The 17,295-nt window shown below is 45.4% G+C and overlaps 1 protein-coding gene across 2 annotated transcripts in view; it reads right to left on the bottom strand.

The window, feature by feature from the left end:
- GUCY1A1 (guanylate cyclase 1 soluble subunit alpha 1) overlaps positions 1–17,295 on the bottom strand; it is a 57,687-nt gene that overhangs the window by 19,311 nt on the left and 21,081 nt on the right. The window contains exons 2-4 of one of the 2 annotated variants that reach the window (XM_027116796.1): positions 12,573–12,708; positions 8,027–8,416; positions 1,355–1,416 (exon numbers count right to left, since the gene is read on the bottom strand). In XM_027116796.1, the coding sequence (XP_026972597.1) occupies positions 1,355–1,416; positions 8,027–8,284 (320 nt within the window). In that variant the 5' untranslated portion in view covers positions 8,285–8,416; positions 12,573–12,708. The remainder of the gene's footprint in view (positions 1–1,354; positions 1,417–8,026; positions 8,417–12,572; positions 12,709–17,295) is intronic. The other variant, XM_027116795.1, reaches the window with a different exon arrangement.

Genomic DNA, 17,295 nt, shown 5'->3' with positions numbered 1-17,295 from the left:
ATAGATTTTTTTAAATTTCCAAATAAAATAATTTTTTTTAAGTTTTGAGAATTTCTTTTTAAAGAGATACGTCTCTGGGAACACATCCTAACCGAATATCTGCATCTAGCTGAGGCACATTTCAGGACACAAGGCCCTGAGAATAAATTCTGAGTAAACTGTCTGGCAAAGCCCTAGGCAGACAGACATAGTAGCACAGCTACAGGACTTGTTGGCTATCTTATCAGCCTGCCTGAGAATTAAGGTCAGAGGCGTTCTGGAATGCTTTCCGTATCACTCTGTAAACACAGCTTCTGTCAGACACATAGGTTCACACTCTCTCTTTTTGGACCTGTCTCTGACCCCTTCTTGCCTTTGCCTGCTGCCTACAGTGTGGGACCAGTTAGTCAGCAAGGGAAATTCAGCCCTGATGATCCGCAGAGCCGATTACCCACTCCTGAGCAGCAGACAGATGAATGAACTCGTAAAATATTCCCGACAATGATACTGGCTTGCAAAACTTCCAAGTTCGATTCTGAAAATTTGAACTCAAGTGTTTATTGTATTATTTGCACATGAAATAATTCTTTGATTTCAGGAAAACCAAAACAAGGCCAAATCAAGTTGTCCACCGGCAGGAAATGAGCCGAGATGTATTTTTAAAATGAACTCTAAAAGTCAGGTTGTTTTTTTAAAAAAAAATTACCTTATATATGAACCGGCTACAGAAAGCTTTCTTAAAGAAAATTTCAAAGACAGAGTAGAAGAACAAATACAAACGGAACTGGTATTCGCACACCAGTATAACCGAACCAGTTAGGAAAATACCGAAACACGTCCCTGAGTACTGCCCCAAACCCCTGAGTGGTCCTCCTCTTGCCCCTGTATCCTTTCCCGTCCTCCTGATGCAGGAGCTGAAAGTTTAACCTGTGGTCGAGGCTACGGGGGAGGGACAGGCAGGCCCCAGCCTCTCGGTAGTGTCCTTCAAGCAAGGACTCTGCTCTGACCCACGCCGTACCTTTGTAACATTTCAGAATATCCCTTGCTAGGAAAGAACAGGCCTTCTGGGAGCTTTTTAAAAGCAACAGCACAGGGCAACATGGTTAAAATCATGGGCTCTGAAAAACCCAGGCTTGAAACTCAGTTCTGCCTTTGCCTGAACAGCTCTACGAGCCCAGATATTTTACAGGAACCTGAGCTCAGTGATATATAAAATGTGAAAAATGAATACACTTGCTTTCACATGAGTGTTAGCCCAGTTCCCGGCACACCAAAATGATTCAAAACACACGCATACATCACTCAGTGGTGGTTATTAGTAGCTGTGTCAGCGATTGCAACTGGAGATTCATGCAACGAAAGTGATTCAACTTACCTGCTTTCCTTTATTTTGTGTTTTGCCAGTGTTCTCTGAAGGGCAAGGTTCAGCCGCTCAAACTGAAAATTGAAAGGAAAAGTTTTAAACATTCCCTTAAATAATCATATTCTTGAAGATACATACTTTACAGAAAATTGGTGCTGAAAGCTCCTTATGAAGAAGCAGAAGCAGTTACTTTAATAAGTGCAGTGAACTGACACTGTGGAAAAGGGGATAGATTTTCTATGGGCTTTTCACACTTGGGCAGAAGCAAAGCTCTCAGACTCACTTGAGTCTGGATGTGGGCTTTGCCCTCGGTGGGCGTTCACTGACAGCCACAGAGCTGGAATCAAACAGGAGACCTGGTTTGGCGAAGTCAAGCCTTCGTGGAGGAATCGCGGGCACCCCTTCCTCGGGGGCCGGAAACCCCTTGGGTGTGTGGCCAGGACTTCAGTCTCAGGGGCGCTCAAGCCAAGAGACTCACACTCCTTCCACAGACCCACGCCAGCTACCCCAGTGACCGCCACCCTTCGCACAAACCCGCATTTCTGTCTCACGTACGGTTTACAAGTCCTGCTCTAGAAAACTCCCGAGTTTGTCTCTCCCCTTTCTTTTATCCCTTAAATCCAATCTGTCACCAAGGTCGGTTGATCACTGATTGAAACAAATCTCAGATTTCCCCGAACTTGCACTCATTTCCTTTCTTTGAACGAATAATCTTCACCAAATACTTGCAGTGTTCTTCTCTTCTATTGATTTCTGAGTATCTCATGAATCTTCCTAGATTGCAAAATAGTTGTACATAAGCCTGCATAGTTTTAAACAGTGGCTTCAATACTATTAATCTCTCTTTACAGCTTGTTGATAAGTGGGAAGTAAAGGACTGGTAATTTCTTTGCATTCCGTAAAAAATCATATGTATCTATGTGCGTATATAGCCACCAGTGCTTTGTGTAGTTTACGCAGAGGACAGTGGCGAATTCTCTGGCTATATCCCAAGTTGTGAAATTCCTTTTTCCTTGAGAACTATTTATATTTCTCTTGGAATTTCCACTGGTCAAGTGAGACAGTAAAGTTAAGCAAAATAGACCAAGCTTCTGTTTTAATAAAATGAGTCATGAAAATAAATTTTGGTGTTTTTTAAAAATTTATTTATTTATTTTTGGCTGCGTTGGGTCTTCGTTGCTGCGCGCGGGCTTTCTCTAGTTGCGGCGAGCGGGGTCTACTCTTCGTTGCGGTGCGCGGGCTTCTCATTGCGGTGGCTTCTCTTGTTGCGGAGCACAGGCTCTAGGCGCGCAGGCTCAGTAGTTGTGACACGCGAGCTCAGTAGTTGTGGCTTGCAGGCTCTAGAGCGCAGGCTCAGTAGTTGTGGCGCACGGGCTTAGTTGCTCCGCGGCATGTGGGATCTTCCCGGACCAGGGCTCGAACCCATGTCCCCTGCATTAGCAGATGGATTCTTAACCACTGCGCAACCAGGGAAGCCCCAAAGCTTTTGGTTTTTAAAGAGCATATAGAGCTTAGAAAAGAAATGTGAAATTTCTTGAAAGAAAATGCAAGGGCTGAAAAGAAACGAGAACTTAGATTTACCACGTAGAACACCATTTATCTGACGGTTCCGGTAAGGAGAGAGAGGACACATCTGCCTCAGGAGGAAAGAAGGGCTGGAACAGTGGGCAGATTCCGACCAAGGGCCAGATGCCTGGCAGGTGGGGAACGGCTTTGGCAAGAGAAATGGGGGCCTGTTCCTCAGAGCCCTTGAATCGGGGAAGGAGGAAGGGAACATTAAACCCGAGACCGTAAACAAGGCAGCTCGGCCGGGGGTGCTCAAGGATCTTCAGTTTCTCGAGGGCCTTTTTTCTTCTCTCATATATTGCGTTTTATGTCCATAAGCTATATTTTTTTCAGTGAAACCCTTAAAGTCTGTGGATTTTTAATTTTCAGTAGCTCTTTCCAAATTAATTTCATAGAAGTTTGTAGCAATTGGCACTCTTATCAGTTATATATGCGACTGCCAGTTTAGCTCCGCCCCATCCATCTTTCCGTAAAACCTATTCATACGGGAAGAGGGGTCAGCCGCGTAATGAGGGTCACTGCCTCTGCACGAGCCTGTCTTTCAGGCATTTGCTGCCTGACATTTGTTTCTTATTTTCTGTCTTCTCCACTAGAATAGAGACTCCAAAATGGCAGGGAATACCTGTTTTGCTCACTACTGCGTGCCCAGCACCTAGATAGTACCTGACCACGGGAGATGCTCACTACAGTGATGGGATGAATGAATGAATGACCATCACCCCCGTGCCCCCATCAGCTATTCAGTCTTGAAGGCTTGGTCTATAACATTTCTATCAGTGAGGAGATATAAGCCAGCACAGAGGTGTTGCTCTTTCAGCTTGTTCAAAAATGGATTTAGATTGTTTCCAATTTAAAATAGTTTGATTACATTTGTTTATATATGAATTGCTGCTCTGACCAGGAACTTCGCATGAGCAATGAGAAAAGAGAATCCATCCAATTCTGGCACCAAAGACTTTTTCCTTCCTCACCCCGAGCGCTAGTTGAGACACCACCCTTCTCTCTCCTCCTCTTGACCTTTCGGTTAAAACACCAAGTACATGGTTTTATCCTTGCCAGTCTGTATTCTTCCTGGTCTATCATTTCCTTCCCACTGCCACCAGGAACTTCTTTTTCTAGTCCTTTCCTCCTAGCATATATGCTGCCATTGTAAGCAAGGAGAAATGGTCCCTCTCTCATTGCTGGGGTTTGTGGAACAGGTGTCTTCCAGACTTTCCATGTTGAATCAGAACTTAGGACCTGCTGTACAGCACAGGGAATTCTACTCAATACTCTGTAATGACCTATACGGGAAAAGAACCTGAAAAAGAACGGATCTATGCATATGGGTGACTGAATCACTATGCTGTACACCTCAAACTAACACAACGCTGTAAATCAACTCTACTCCAATAAAATTAAAAAAAAAAAAAGAATTTGCTTTTCTAAAGAAGAAAGTCCCAAAGTCCTAGCAAAGCTGCAGTAGCATAAGCTGCTGATACTGTGGCTTACCAGGCTTTCCTGTCTACTTCCATCACCCACCACCGCACCTCTGGAAAACTGTTATAAATTCAAAACAAGACAAAACAAAACCAACAAGTTTTGCAGACAAAACACGCATTGGTAAAGCCTGCTGGTGCATAGTTTCCTACCTTGGTGCGAGGGCTTCTACAATACAACCTGAGCCTAGACCCTGAGATGATGCAGTTCACAAGAAATCCACGAACAGGACTCAACGTTCCTGAGACCTCAGGCCTCCTGACACAGAATCAATCACTGCAACACAGCCCCCGAGGATACTCATGTATTAATACCTCAGGTACAACTGCTGTTTGATGACACATTGTCGGGAACACTCTGAGTGGAATTTCATCGGTCTGGTTTATGGATATGTTGCTATTTCAGTTGATTTTTAACTTTTCTACAGTTTTTTTTTTTTTTTTTTTGGCCTGGAGGCTATATTAAGAAAGTTTATTTTTATGTTAGAGCAATGAAAAGTCATTGAAAGGTTTTAAGTATGGCAGGAGCTGGGATGGGGTGTTTTCTACAGTTTTTAATGATTTTCTAGACCAAGGATATTTCCCTCATAAGGATGTTGTAAAACTGCTTCTCTTTTTTTCTTCTTGCAACCCAATATTTTGCAGCACATTTAGAGACTTCAGGAGTGCCCTCAGACCCTCTTAGTCTCACAAGGTCTTGGATTTGGGATGATATCCTTTATATAAGCATATCTGACTCAATTGATTCAATTCAGGAAGTGGGTTCTGATTTGCTACAACTGTGGCTAATACCATATCATAATTTCTTTAAAGACATTCTGCCTGAGGAGCTTACAGGATTACTGGGGAGAATATTCAAGAAAAATCAGCTAACAATGTAACAGAAAGAGCAACAGATTACGAATGAGGTGCAGAGAACATTCCAGTCTCCTCCTCAGTTATCTTTTACTTAAAGCAAGTGGCCTTTTATATGTCAATTTCTTCAAACTAATGAAAAATTTGCATTAGATGAGCAAAAGGACTTCTGTAACCTACGATTCCACAACTCTGGAAAGCCATCTCCCACCCTAAATCTGCTAAGGATATACTTGTCCCCCCATAAAACATAATTGGGGAGTTAAATCTGATTATCGAAAGCAAGAACTAGGGTACCATCAAATACTATTTGGAGTCTCTTCCTTTGGGTTACTGATAGAACTGAAACTGAACAGTAGGTTAAGCATTAAATCTGTCCCCTTGAAAAGAATCGGCTTAAAAAAAAAGTCCTACTTAATCAAAAACACGTAGATGTTCGGACAGGGGATGAAGTAATCTACATGGCCCTGGGACGTTCCCTGTTTTAATGAAAATGGCCTCAGTTGTGGGAAAAGAGTCCTGGTCCTTGATGCCAAGGGTCACCTCCTGCCTCTTGGAAGGCCTACGTCCTCGCCTTCCCTCCTACGTGACAGCGCAGTCAAACCTTGATGATTATTCCTGTGAGCTCACGAACAAACAACACAGATCCTTCTAAGTAAAGAAAAGGAAAACAGGAACATATATGTTTGGTGTTCAGAATGTTTTGAAAAGAGGTTCCAACATGTGTATGACTTCTATTGTAGGAACTCAAAACTTATCAAACAGAATAATGACGCCAACATGGTAATGACAAGACCCAGGGAAAGCATGGAAGGTCTCCAGCCGTCCATCCTCACCATCTGTTCATCCCTGTGCATCACGCTCTGTCCTTGGAAATGAGAGTACCAACCGCTTCCCAGACTGTGATGCCAGCCACCTGCCTGAGAAGGGCTACATCCCTCACCCCAGCCAACGCTGGCTGGCTAGTGACTGGAGCAGAGAGAGAATAATTAAATATTTCCATCTCAAAGGCCACGAACCAAAGTACTACTGTGTTTTTTTATATTTGACATAAGTTCCCTCAACGTCCTGCTAACTCTAATTTATCCATCCTTCAAGCTTCCATTCAAGTCTCTTCTTTGTCACTCGAGTCCATATTGTTGACAGCAGTAATGGCTCTATCCTTCCAAAGCTGTGTGACTTTGGTCAAGTCACTTAGCCTCTCTAGTCCTTCTTGGGAGTGAAACAAGTTTCTCTCTGACGTCCCTTCCACTCCTAAAAGTCACCGGTCTGTGGTTCTTCAGTGCTCCACACAGGCACAGGGGTGGTGTGGAGTCAACTGAAACTCATCCGTGGACGATGAGAGCTGCAGCCTGATCACATCAATCCCCAGCCTCCCAGTTGATGCGAATTTATATAAAACCGTGAACACTGACAGAGGGAGGAAGACGCACCACGAAGCCTTTCAGTAGCTCTTCTCTTTGACCCTCCACATGCCCCATCCATTGCAAAGATATTTTACCTGGTCTATGCTCTGTCCCCAGGTTCTTTTTCCCCCCGCTTCATTGGGAACTAACTGACATACATCACTGTCTAAGCTTACAGGGCACAGCACGACGGCTTGATTTACATAGAGTGTGAATAATTACCACGATAGGTTCAGCTAACATCCACCTTCTCCTATAGATACAGTAAAAAGAACAGAAAGAAAAACAAAGTCTCCTTGTGATGAGAACTCACAGGATTTGCCTAATGACTTTCCTACACATCACACAGCAGGGTCAGGTAGTCATTTATCTTATAACTGCCAGTCTGTACTTTCTATGAGTTGTTGTTGTTCTTAAGATTCCACATATAAGTGAGACCTTACAGCATCGGTCTTTCCAGAATTCCCTTAAGGGCTGTGCTCCACATCTCAAAACGGCATCAGGCTGTGCAGCCCAGCCCACAGAGCTACATCAAGATGTGTCTGGGGGCTTCCCTGGTGGTGCAGTGGTTGAGAGTCCGCCTGCCGATGCAGGGGACACGGGTTCGTGCCCCGGTCCGGGAAGATCCCACATGCCGCGGAGCGGCTGGGCCCGTGAGCCATGCCCGCTGAGCCTGCGCGTCCGGAGCCTGTGCTCCACAACGGGAGAGGCCACAACAGTGAGAGGCCTGCGTACCATAAAAAAAAAAAGATGTGTCTGAGCTGAGGGCAGGTGGGTGTCACGGGCAGGCCCGTGACCCTGACTCAAGGAAGCAGGCCAGGCCTGGCGTGAGTGGAGACTTCAGACTCTGAACCAGCAGGATGTGGCGGTCTTCCCAGCTCAGCAAGTTGCCAGGGAACAGATGATGCTCTTAGGAAAACCCAGCAGGGAATAAGTTATTCTTCAAGGAATTCGGTTCTAAAAATACAGCTAACGGATCCATAAAAACTAGCTTGGCATCCATGAGTAGAAAACGGGTCCTTGTGGGTGGTGAGAGCTGTGGATCGTTTCACCGAATGCCCGTGCAGACTCTAGGTGTGAGCATTTCCATTTTCAGGTACGGATGCTGAGGCCAGAGGGTGAAGCAGCGGCTCGAAGCCATAAAGCCTGTCAGAGTGCAGGATGCTTTGGAAAAGCATGCAAGATTTTAAACATTTTCAGATTAAACACAATTTAAGAAAATGACTGCTTTAAAAAAATGTTTTTAAATGTTTCCAGAAAACAGTCTACATCGACTGTAGCCTTGAAAGTGACAGAGCAAGCGTTCACATTTTCCTTAGGAAAACATCCTTTTGCCATTTTCAAAATATCAGTAAAATCTCGAAAGGCCAGGGACTCACCTCCGGGAAAATCAGTTTGCAGATACTCTCGGCCAGCGTGTGCAGGTAGACGCGGCTGCGGCTACTCTTCCTCTGAGGAAGCCCTCCGGGCGGCTTCTTCGCGGGGTCGCCCGGACAGAGGCCCTGCCCTCCGGCCGGAGCTGCGGGCCCGCCCCCTGCCGCCTCGCCCGCGGGCTCTTTGGGGACAGGGCCCGGGGCCAGCAGCGAGAAGGGGCAGTCCCCCGTGATCTGCAGGTCTTTCAGCTTCGCGCAAAACATGGTGATCACCTCCTGGCGGCTGTTCTTACGGGGACCGACCCACAGAAGCCACTACGGGACCAGGGACACTGGTGACGGGAGCGTCCAGGGGCAGCAGAAGGTCAGAACAGAAAGAGGGGCGACTCTGGATTCCTACGGAAACAGAGAAAGGCAGGTGTGAGAAAGCAAAGACCATCCAGTGCTATGTCACTTTCAAGTAAGAAAAATTCTGGTGCAAATGTCAATGAATGGACGGAACATCTGGTAAAGTTCTTGATTTAATACGGATGCATCCTAGTATACTAGTACTTCCTTTTAGTATTTTAATATTGTTCAAACGGAACGCAATTTTCTCCAAAATGTCTTTAGCACAAACTACTGATTCTCATTTTTATAGCCCATTTGGTCCTGTGTGATTCCACAAGAGTGAAACACTAGGGTTTTATGGCAGACGCTGAGCCTCCATCTATGTCATGTCACTGCCGGTACTGCTACGTTCTCATTGTGCTGTCTCTTCTGAAAAATCAGAATCGCATGTCTAATGTCTCCTAAACATACCTAAAGAAAAAAATATATATAATGAGGCCCAAGTATATGTGATTAGATCTGAAACACTGACTTTTACATGAAAAGAATTACATGAAAAAAATTAATTGAAATGATTGCTGGCAAAGAAGATACTTGTCTCTATAAATAGTAAAATAACTTAAAAATATCACCAAAATGAAAAACACGTAATAGTTTTTCAAAGAACTCCTGATTCCTAAGACCATGCCATTGGATTTGCCAGGGTCTCTGGATCCGAATCCAGACAACACCGGGGTAAACCAAGAAAGCCTCTCTTCCTAGGGGTCCCTGAGGTCACCCGCACGGCCCTTCTGGCCGACTTTCCCTCTTACTTTTGTTTTTGTTGATGTTCTGACTGAGTCTCCACACAATTCGCAACCCACGTCTCGTTAGTTACTTTTCAGTGGAACCGTGTGGTTGTAAATTCAGCTTATAAACAGTACAATGATCTTGGGCTTCCCTGGTGGCACAGTGGTTAAGAATCTGCCTGCCGATGCAGGGGACACGGGTCCAAGCCCTGGTCCAGGAAGATCCCACAAGCCGTGGAGCCACTAAGCCCGTGCGCCACAACTACTGAGCCTGCACTCTACAGCCCGCAAGCCACAGCTACTGAGCCCGCGAGCCTCAACTAAGGAGCTCGCGTGCCACAACTACTGAGCCCGCACGCCTAGAGCCCATGCTCTGCAACAAGAGAAGCCACCGCAATGAGAAGCCCATGCACCGCAACGAAGAGCAGCCCCCACTCGCCGCAACTAGAGAAAGCCCGTGAGCAGCAACGAAGACCCAATGCAGCCAAAAATAAAAATAAAGAAAATAAATTTATTAAAAACAAAAACAGGGCTTCCCTGGTGGCGCAGTGGTTGAGAGTCCGCCTGCCGATGCAGGGGACACGGGTTCGTGCCCCGGTCCGGGAAGATCCCACATGCCGCGGAGCGGCTGGGCCCGTGAGCCATGGCCGCTGAGCCTGCGCGTCCGGAGCCTGTGCTCCGCAACGGGAGAGGCCACAGCAGTGAGAGGCCTGCGTACCGCAAAAACAAAACAAAAGAAAACAAAACAATACAATGATCTTGATTAGCTTGGGTCCACCAACTATTTCCATACTTGGAAAATCAAAAAGCACAAAAAAAGTGAAAAAGAACCCATGGTTACTTAACCCCACTAAGTGCCTGGTTACAGTTACATTTAAGCCGCACAGCAACCATTGGGAATAGGTACTATTATCTCCAATGGGCCAGAGGCTCAAAGTTTAGGTCATTCCATTTGAGATGCTAGGAAGTGCCAGAACTAGGGTTCAAATGTGCGTCCATCTGCCTCCACGGCCACTGCCTTTCGATGAACCCAAACTCACTTTACCAAGTGAGACTGGCTTCTAAGTAATCAGGCTTAGTTTATACAGTAGGATTAGTTTATCTTAAAGATACGGGTTTTGTTTACATTAGAAAGCAAACAAGAGCATAATTCTCCTGCTCACTGGCTCGTGGTACTTGAATCATCCGGGATAAAATCTTACGTCATGGGTATGTATAGCTGCTTCACTTTGTGTAGAGCAGAAACTAGCACACCATTGTGAAGCGATCATACGCCAATAAAGATGTTAAAAAAAAAATCTTATGTTTCCATCTTTGGAACTGGAGTTCGATTATTTTCTTGTCTTTTCTATGCCCCTCCGTGCTCTCAGTATGTTCCTAATATGTATAAGCATCAGCTTGTAACTTGTCACAGATAAGTTACTAACAAGCTTATAACAATGGACAATTCACTTCCTAAACTGGGACAAATAAGGAAGCTAAATTCACATCCGACAGCCCCTGGGGTGTTGCTGGGTTATCGGGTTTGAGGAGGATGATGGATGCTGACTGGCCAGAAGAAGCTGCCAGGACTCTCTGTTTCTTTTTCTTTTTTAAAATTTTTATGTTACATTGGACTACAGTTGATTTACAATGTTGTGTTAGTTTCAGCAAAGTGACTCAGTTATACACATATATACCTATTTTTTCAGATTATTTCCCCTTATAGGTTGTCACAAAATATTGAGTAGAGTTCTCTGTGCTCTACAGTGGATCCTTGTTGGTCATCTATATAGTAGTGTGTGTATGTTAATCCCAAACTCCTAACTTATCCCTGTCCCCCGCCTTTCCCCTTTGGTAACCATAAGTTTGTTTTCTATGTCTGTGAGTCTGTTTCTGTTTTGTAAATAAGTTCATTTGTATCATTTTTTAAGATTCCACATATAAGTGACTCTCTGTTTCTTAAAGTCAAACCCCAAATCTGTGATCACACGTCATTCTTTTTTTGTGTTTTTTTTTTTGCAGTACGCGGGCCTCTCACTGTTGCGGCCTCTCCCGTTGTGCAGCACAGGCTCCGGACACGCAGGCTCAGCGGCCATGGCTCATGGGCCCAGCCGCTCCGCGGCATGTGGGATCTTCCCGGACCGGGGCACGAACCCGCGTCCCCTGCATCGGCAGGCGGACTCTCAACCACTGCGCCACCAGGGAAGCCCGATCACACGTCATTCTTATTCTGCGGGCAGAGAAGAGGGCACTGTCTCCGTCAGTGGGCTGCTGAGTGGCCCAAAGGAATCTGGTGATGCAGGAACGGCTACTTGGATTCTGAAAAACCTACAGATCTAGGGCTCTCAACCAGGCTTCGTTTAAGATTCAATTCTACAAGTGTCTGCTTCTCAGTCTTTAATGTATCTCAACATAACTGTTACTGTTTACTAATTCCTGTCCTCACACACACCGTAGATCAGGGTCAAACCTTCCCGTAAAGGGCCACAGGTCACTTCAGCTTTGCAGTCAGTGGCTCCACTCCCCATTGCTGGCAGGAAAGCGGCCACAGCAGATACACAGAGGGCCGGGCATGGACGTGTTCCCATAAAAACAGGCTGCACTGGGCCCACAGGCCACAGTGTGCTGACTGCTGTTTGCAAAAAGCTGAGCAAATTAACTGAAGCATTTAAATCCAAATATAATTTTGACTATAGGGTCAGAGTTACTTCCTCACCTCTTCTCCCCATCCCACTCCTAAAATAGAGAACCTCTATGGAGCCAGTTCTGTACAACTTGGAGATAATAAAGGAGAGTATAGTAGATAATATTAAGTAAATATTCATTCATAAAATTTATAATACCATTATTTCATATGAATTTTTAGGAAGAAGGACCGTATTAATTGAATGCCATGGTTTCAGTTATGTAAACATATAATACGATAACTAGAAAAGAGGGCACTCAAAAAAAAAAGAAGGCCACAAAAAACACAAGATTATATGTTGGAGCCGATGCAGGTCTGGAATTTCTTCCTCAAACAAGTTATCCTGGTACCTATTAGAATTTTAGTATTGGACCTAGGAGTTTGACATAATGTAGTTTATGAAAATTCTTCCATTATGCTTAATCTTCTCATTTAAATTGGATTTCAACCCCTGTCCCCAAACCCAATATTTTACCCTCATCTTCTCTTCAATCTCACTAGAGCAGGATACAACTGACCAGTCAACGTTCCTGGAAATTCTTTCTTCTCCGAGATGGCGCAATGCTCTAATTTCCAGCCAATGTGCCTAACGTGGTTTTTTTTTTTATTAAACTAAAAACAGCGACAGGAAACAAGTTGTGCATACTGCAAGATCACTTAAGTGTTTAGTCTCATTAAATCACATATGTATCAACAAACTAATTAGCATCCTTCTCTGCTCAGCTGATGAGATTACACTATGAACAGATGCACCCAGTGCTGATACCTTGGAAACCCGTGTTTGTCTTGGGTTTGCCGGGAAGACAGACTATGTTCTTCAACAGAACGAACGATGATTTTTACGTGTAACATTAGCAGCAACTTCAGAAACGGTTGGGTCAGTTCCTGAATCCAGTACAGAGCTGGGTGTAGAGATGGTAGTGACAGGGGAAGGAAAAAACAAGTGAATCAAAGTGATAAATTTGGTGACAAGGCCTTGGCAAGCAGTGGGAGAGAGATTCTCAGAAACTCGGAGGGGTATTTGCCATCCCCAGGGTTGATGATTAAACGGCCTCCAAGTCCATTGACTGCTCTCTCCCTTTACTGGTAAGTGATTAACTCCACTAGGGTGAGAATAAAGACCCAAGTACTGGCCTCAAATTAATAACCGGGAGGCAGAAAGTGGATCTATGTGTGTGTATAACTGATCCACTGTGCTGTGCACCTAAAACTAACACAGCATGGTAAAGCAACTAGACTCCAATAACAATTTAGAAAAGTGATGAGGATGCCTTGCTGTGCAGGTAACGGGATTCTCCATCATGAACCTCTAGCAGAGAATGAAGCCCCAAACCCTTGTTTCCACATGTAAAAAGAAAACCTGAAGAAAGCACCCTATGCATACTCCATCACACAGAAAGCCTGTTTTCCAACAGCAGGTCATATGCCAGACTTAGCGCCCAGCCATGCCGAAACCTGTGATTCAAGAAATGAAAGTGTTTTAAGATTAAATTCCAAAGTCCAGCTTTTGAAGAGTAGCTGAAAGAAGAGAGAACTTCAAAACAAACTGCCTCGGGAAGGATAAAGTGTACCAACCCCAGCCCAAGCTGTAGCAACCATTTTCATAAACAAACGTCAAGAAGACAGCTTCATGTTCAGAAAATCGAACGTTTTCATTCCTTAAAAGCTGAAAAATTATTAAATAAAAATCCAAAAATCAGGCCTTTAAAATATGTTTCTTTTCACCTGGCAGTAAGCAATGTGTATAGAACTTTCCCCTGCGATAGATCAGGACAGCAGGACAAAGTAGTAGAAAAGCTGGTGAGAACTTCCAAGTCTGGGCAGTGCTGGGCAGAGGGAGGGCCAGCGAAGGCCCCACTCCCAGCTCCCCAGTCCCCTCTGCTTCCCCTTCTGGTCACGGCCCCTGGGCTGCGCTCACCCCCTCAGATGAGATTTATTCCTGTGCCTACGAGGCCCTGGCTTTGCTTCTACCGTGTCACTCAAACCTCCGTTGGCTAAATTCAACCGTGCGCTCCTGAAACTTAAAGCTCTGCACACACCTGACTCCCCGTGCTGCTGGCATTTTGCTTTTCATAACCTCCGCTCCCACGGATTCTCTGATGCTCTGGATTGCTTCCTGCTTCATTACGTCATTCCTCCACTTGTTCACTTTCATTCTGTTCAACAAGCGTTTATGGATGGCCTAACTGTGTGGGACCTTCTTCCAGACGCAAGGGCAGAGCCACACACAAAGGACATCACAGCCACATGGAGCTTACAATCCAGTAGAAAAACTATTTCTTTTTTTTTTTGTAACTCCTAATTTATCCCTCCCCCACCCCTTTTCTCCTTTGGTAACCCAAGTCTGTTCTCTATGTCTGTGAGTCTGTATCTGCTTTGTAAATAAGTTCATTTGTACCGTATTTTCGATTCCACATATTAGCAATATCACGTGGCATTTGTCTTTGTCTGTCTGACTTACTTCACTCAGTATGATAATCTCTAGGTCCATCCATGTTGCTGCAAATGGCATCATTCCGTTCTTTTTTATGGCTGAGTGATATCCCATCACATATTCGTACCACATCTTCTTTATCCATTCCTCTGTCGATGGATAATTAGGTTGCTTCCATGACCCGGTTACCGTAAATAGTGCTGCTGCAAACACTGGGGTGCGTGTGTCTTTTTGATTTATGGTTTTCTCCGGATAGATGCCCAGCAGTGGGATTGCTGGGTCATAACAGCAACTCTATTTTTAGTTTTAAAGGCACCTCCATACCGTTCTCCACAGTAGCTGCAACGATTTACACTCCCACCAGCAATGTAGGAGGGCTTCCTTTAGGGAAACTCCTCCTGACACGACAGTTCCCAGTGTGATGTGTGCTATTAAAGGACAGGCACACTGCGATCTAGGAGGGACACGAGGGATCCAAACGCAGTCCCAGCAGGAAGAGACCGCGAGCTGAACGGGGGCCACGAGCCAGGTGAAGAGAGCCCCAGAGAGAACAGTGCGCTTGGAGGCCAGGACGGACCCAGACACGTACCAGGAACTGAACCAATCCCGGCCCGGCTGGAGCAAGCGGTCGGGGAGCTCCCGGGGAGGCCAGGACGGTCCAGATGCGAGCGTGTAATCCACGCTGCGTAAGCCACCGCTCTCTTCTGAGGGCAATCAGCCGAGTGACTAGGAGGTGAGATCGGGATCGTATTTTTAAAAGATTATCTGAAATGCAGGATGAGGGCTGCATCAGAGTTGGGTGGGATTACGGAGACACCCTGAGGATAAAAAGTGGATCAACCCCTGCAGTGTTTCAGAGACAGAACCCACAGGCTGTGTCTCCCGCGGGGACGTGGTAATGAAGGGAAGGGAGCCCAGAGTCCCCGGACTCACCTTCTCAATACCCCAGCCCCGCGGAGGGGAGACCAGGGTCCAGGGACGGCCGCCAAAACGGTCTGCAGTTCACTTCGCAGGATTTGGTCATCAGGCCATCACTAAGCCCAGATGTGCAGTTTTCAATATTGCGTAACCCCTCGTGGGGGCTGGATGCTTCAACTCTCCTACTGAAACCCCCTTTAGGGAAGCAATTCTTCCTTCTTCAAAAGCCCAGACGTGGGCAAGCTGACTGCCGTTCAGATTCCAGGCCAGGGACTCACCCTCCCGGGGCAAGGCGTCTCTAGCTCTCTGCAAGAGTAGAGGTTGCTTTTCTTAAATATTTTTGTTCCTAAGAGCCAGTACTGGTCACCCTCCCCCAAACTAAGAGGTCAACTCTGAAGTCCACGGCGACCTCAGCTCTGGGGACCCAAAATTCCAGCATCCCCCACTGGAAACAACTGCCTCACTAAAGCTACACTACGGGACATAACTTAGGTTTAACACACTACATTAATCCTTTCTTGAAAAAAGGTGGCTGTGATCCATACCTTTCTTATTGCATTCAGCAGGCAATTCAGTGACAAGTTTGAAGTAAGAGCGAAGTTTAGTGCACTCTAGAGTAGGGAGGTTTCTAACTCTAAGAATGATCATTTTTTGATTCTCAATTGTTACAGCAAAATGTCTACAGGATGCTTTATAACTAATTAAAGAGTAAAACCTTTGGGACTATAAATCCTGAATATCTGTGCTTTTAACGATCACCACTGAAATCTGAATGCGTACAGTTACTATCTCTTCAAATTAAATATCATTCCCACTTATGGCAGGTCACGAGGAAATCAGATAAACATTTCGATATTTTGTTCCTCTAACACATGAAATAATCTCCAGCTATTCCTCTAATCCCTATCACAGTTATACTGCTCAAACAGCTCCTTACAAAGACATAGTCATTTAAAATACATTTACAGGGGCTTCCCTGGTGGCGCAGTGGTTAAGAATCCGCCTGCCAACGCAGGGTACACGGGTTCAAGCCCTGGTCCGGGAAGATCCCACATGCCGCGGAACAACTCAGCCCATGCGCCACAACTACTGAGCCTGCGCTCTAGAGCAACAAGAGAAGCCACCGCAATGAGAAGCCCACACACGGCAACGAAGAGTAGTCCCCTCTCTCCGCAACTAGAGAAAGCCCGTGCACAGCAACTAAGACCCAATGCAGTCAAAAATAAATAAATAAATAAAATAAAATTAAAAAAAAAAAAAACATTTACAGAAAGTATAGTGATTCTTATGAGAAGGGTTAAGGGAGACGAGTAAGGCCTTTTTATTCTATGAAAAGCCATCTTGTTTTCATCTATTTGCAGATAAACACTGTGTATTTCTGTATTGTGGTTTGGCTCACACTAATAAATAGGGGAATAATGTCAGTGTAAAGTAGCGGTCACATTTGAAGACGCCCACCCACCCCTGCAGGTACCCTCATCTCAGTCTGAACACACACCCTGTCTTGGAAAAACCTGTCACAGAGTTTCCTTTATTGGTTCCTTGTCTCAGCAGGCTCTGTGCTTTCCTATAATATAGTCCCTTCCAATCAAGCTACCTTTTTCCCCTTAGATCAGTCCTATAATTACTGTAGCGCGGTATTCGTCAGAATTCGGCTTGTCTTTTAAACTAATCTTGTATATTTGTTAGGACTGTTATAGCTTTTGTTAGAGTCCATAAGTGCTGACTGGTTTCACCCCAACATATTTTCTTCCCATAAATCCTTTCATTTTTAGTGTGTAGTTTTGCAACATACAGCTTTTTAGGAAGTTATGTTGTATAAGAAGTGCCTATATTCTCAGCAATGTTGTTTGTTTGTTTGTTTGTTTGTTTGTGGTACACGGGCCTCTCACTGCTGTGGCCTCTCCCGTTGCGGAGCACAGGCTCTGGACGCGCAGGCTCAGCGGCCATGGCTCACGGGCCCAGCCACTTCGCAGCATGTGGGATCTTCCCGGACCGGGGCACGAAGCCGTGTCCCCGGCATCGGCAGGCGGACTCTCAACCACTGCGCCACCAGGGAAGCCCCTCTCAGCAATGTTTGATTTAAATTTACAAGTAAGGCGGGAATTCCCTTGTGGTCCAGTGGGTAGAACTTGGC

The sequence above is a fragment of the Aethalodelphis obliquidens genome, unplaced genomic scaffold, assembly GCF_003676395.1.
Source record: "Aethalodelphis obliquidens isolate GAN/ISIS:26980383/991018 unplaced genomic scaffold, ASM367639v1 scaffold17, whole genome shotgun sequence".
Lineage (NCBI taxonomy): Eukaryota > Metazoa > Chordata > Mammalia > Artiodactyla > Delphinidae > Aethalodelphis > Aethalodelphis obliquidens.
Note: the sequence above shows the minus strand (reverse complement) of the source record. Positions and strands in the feature narration are given on the sequence as shown.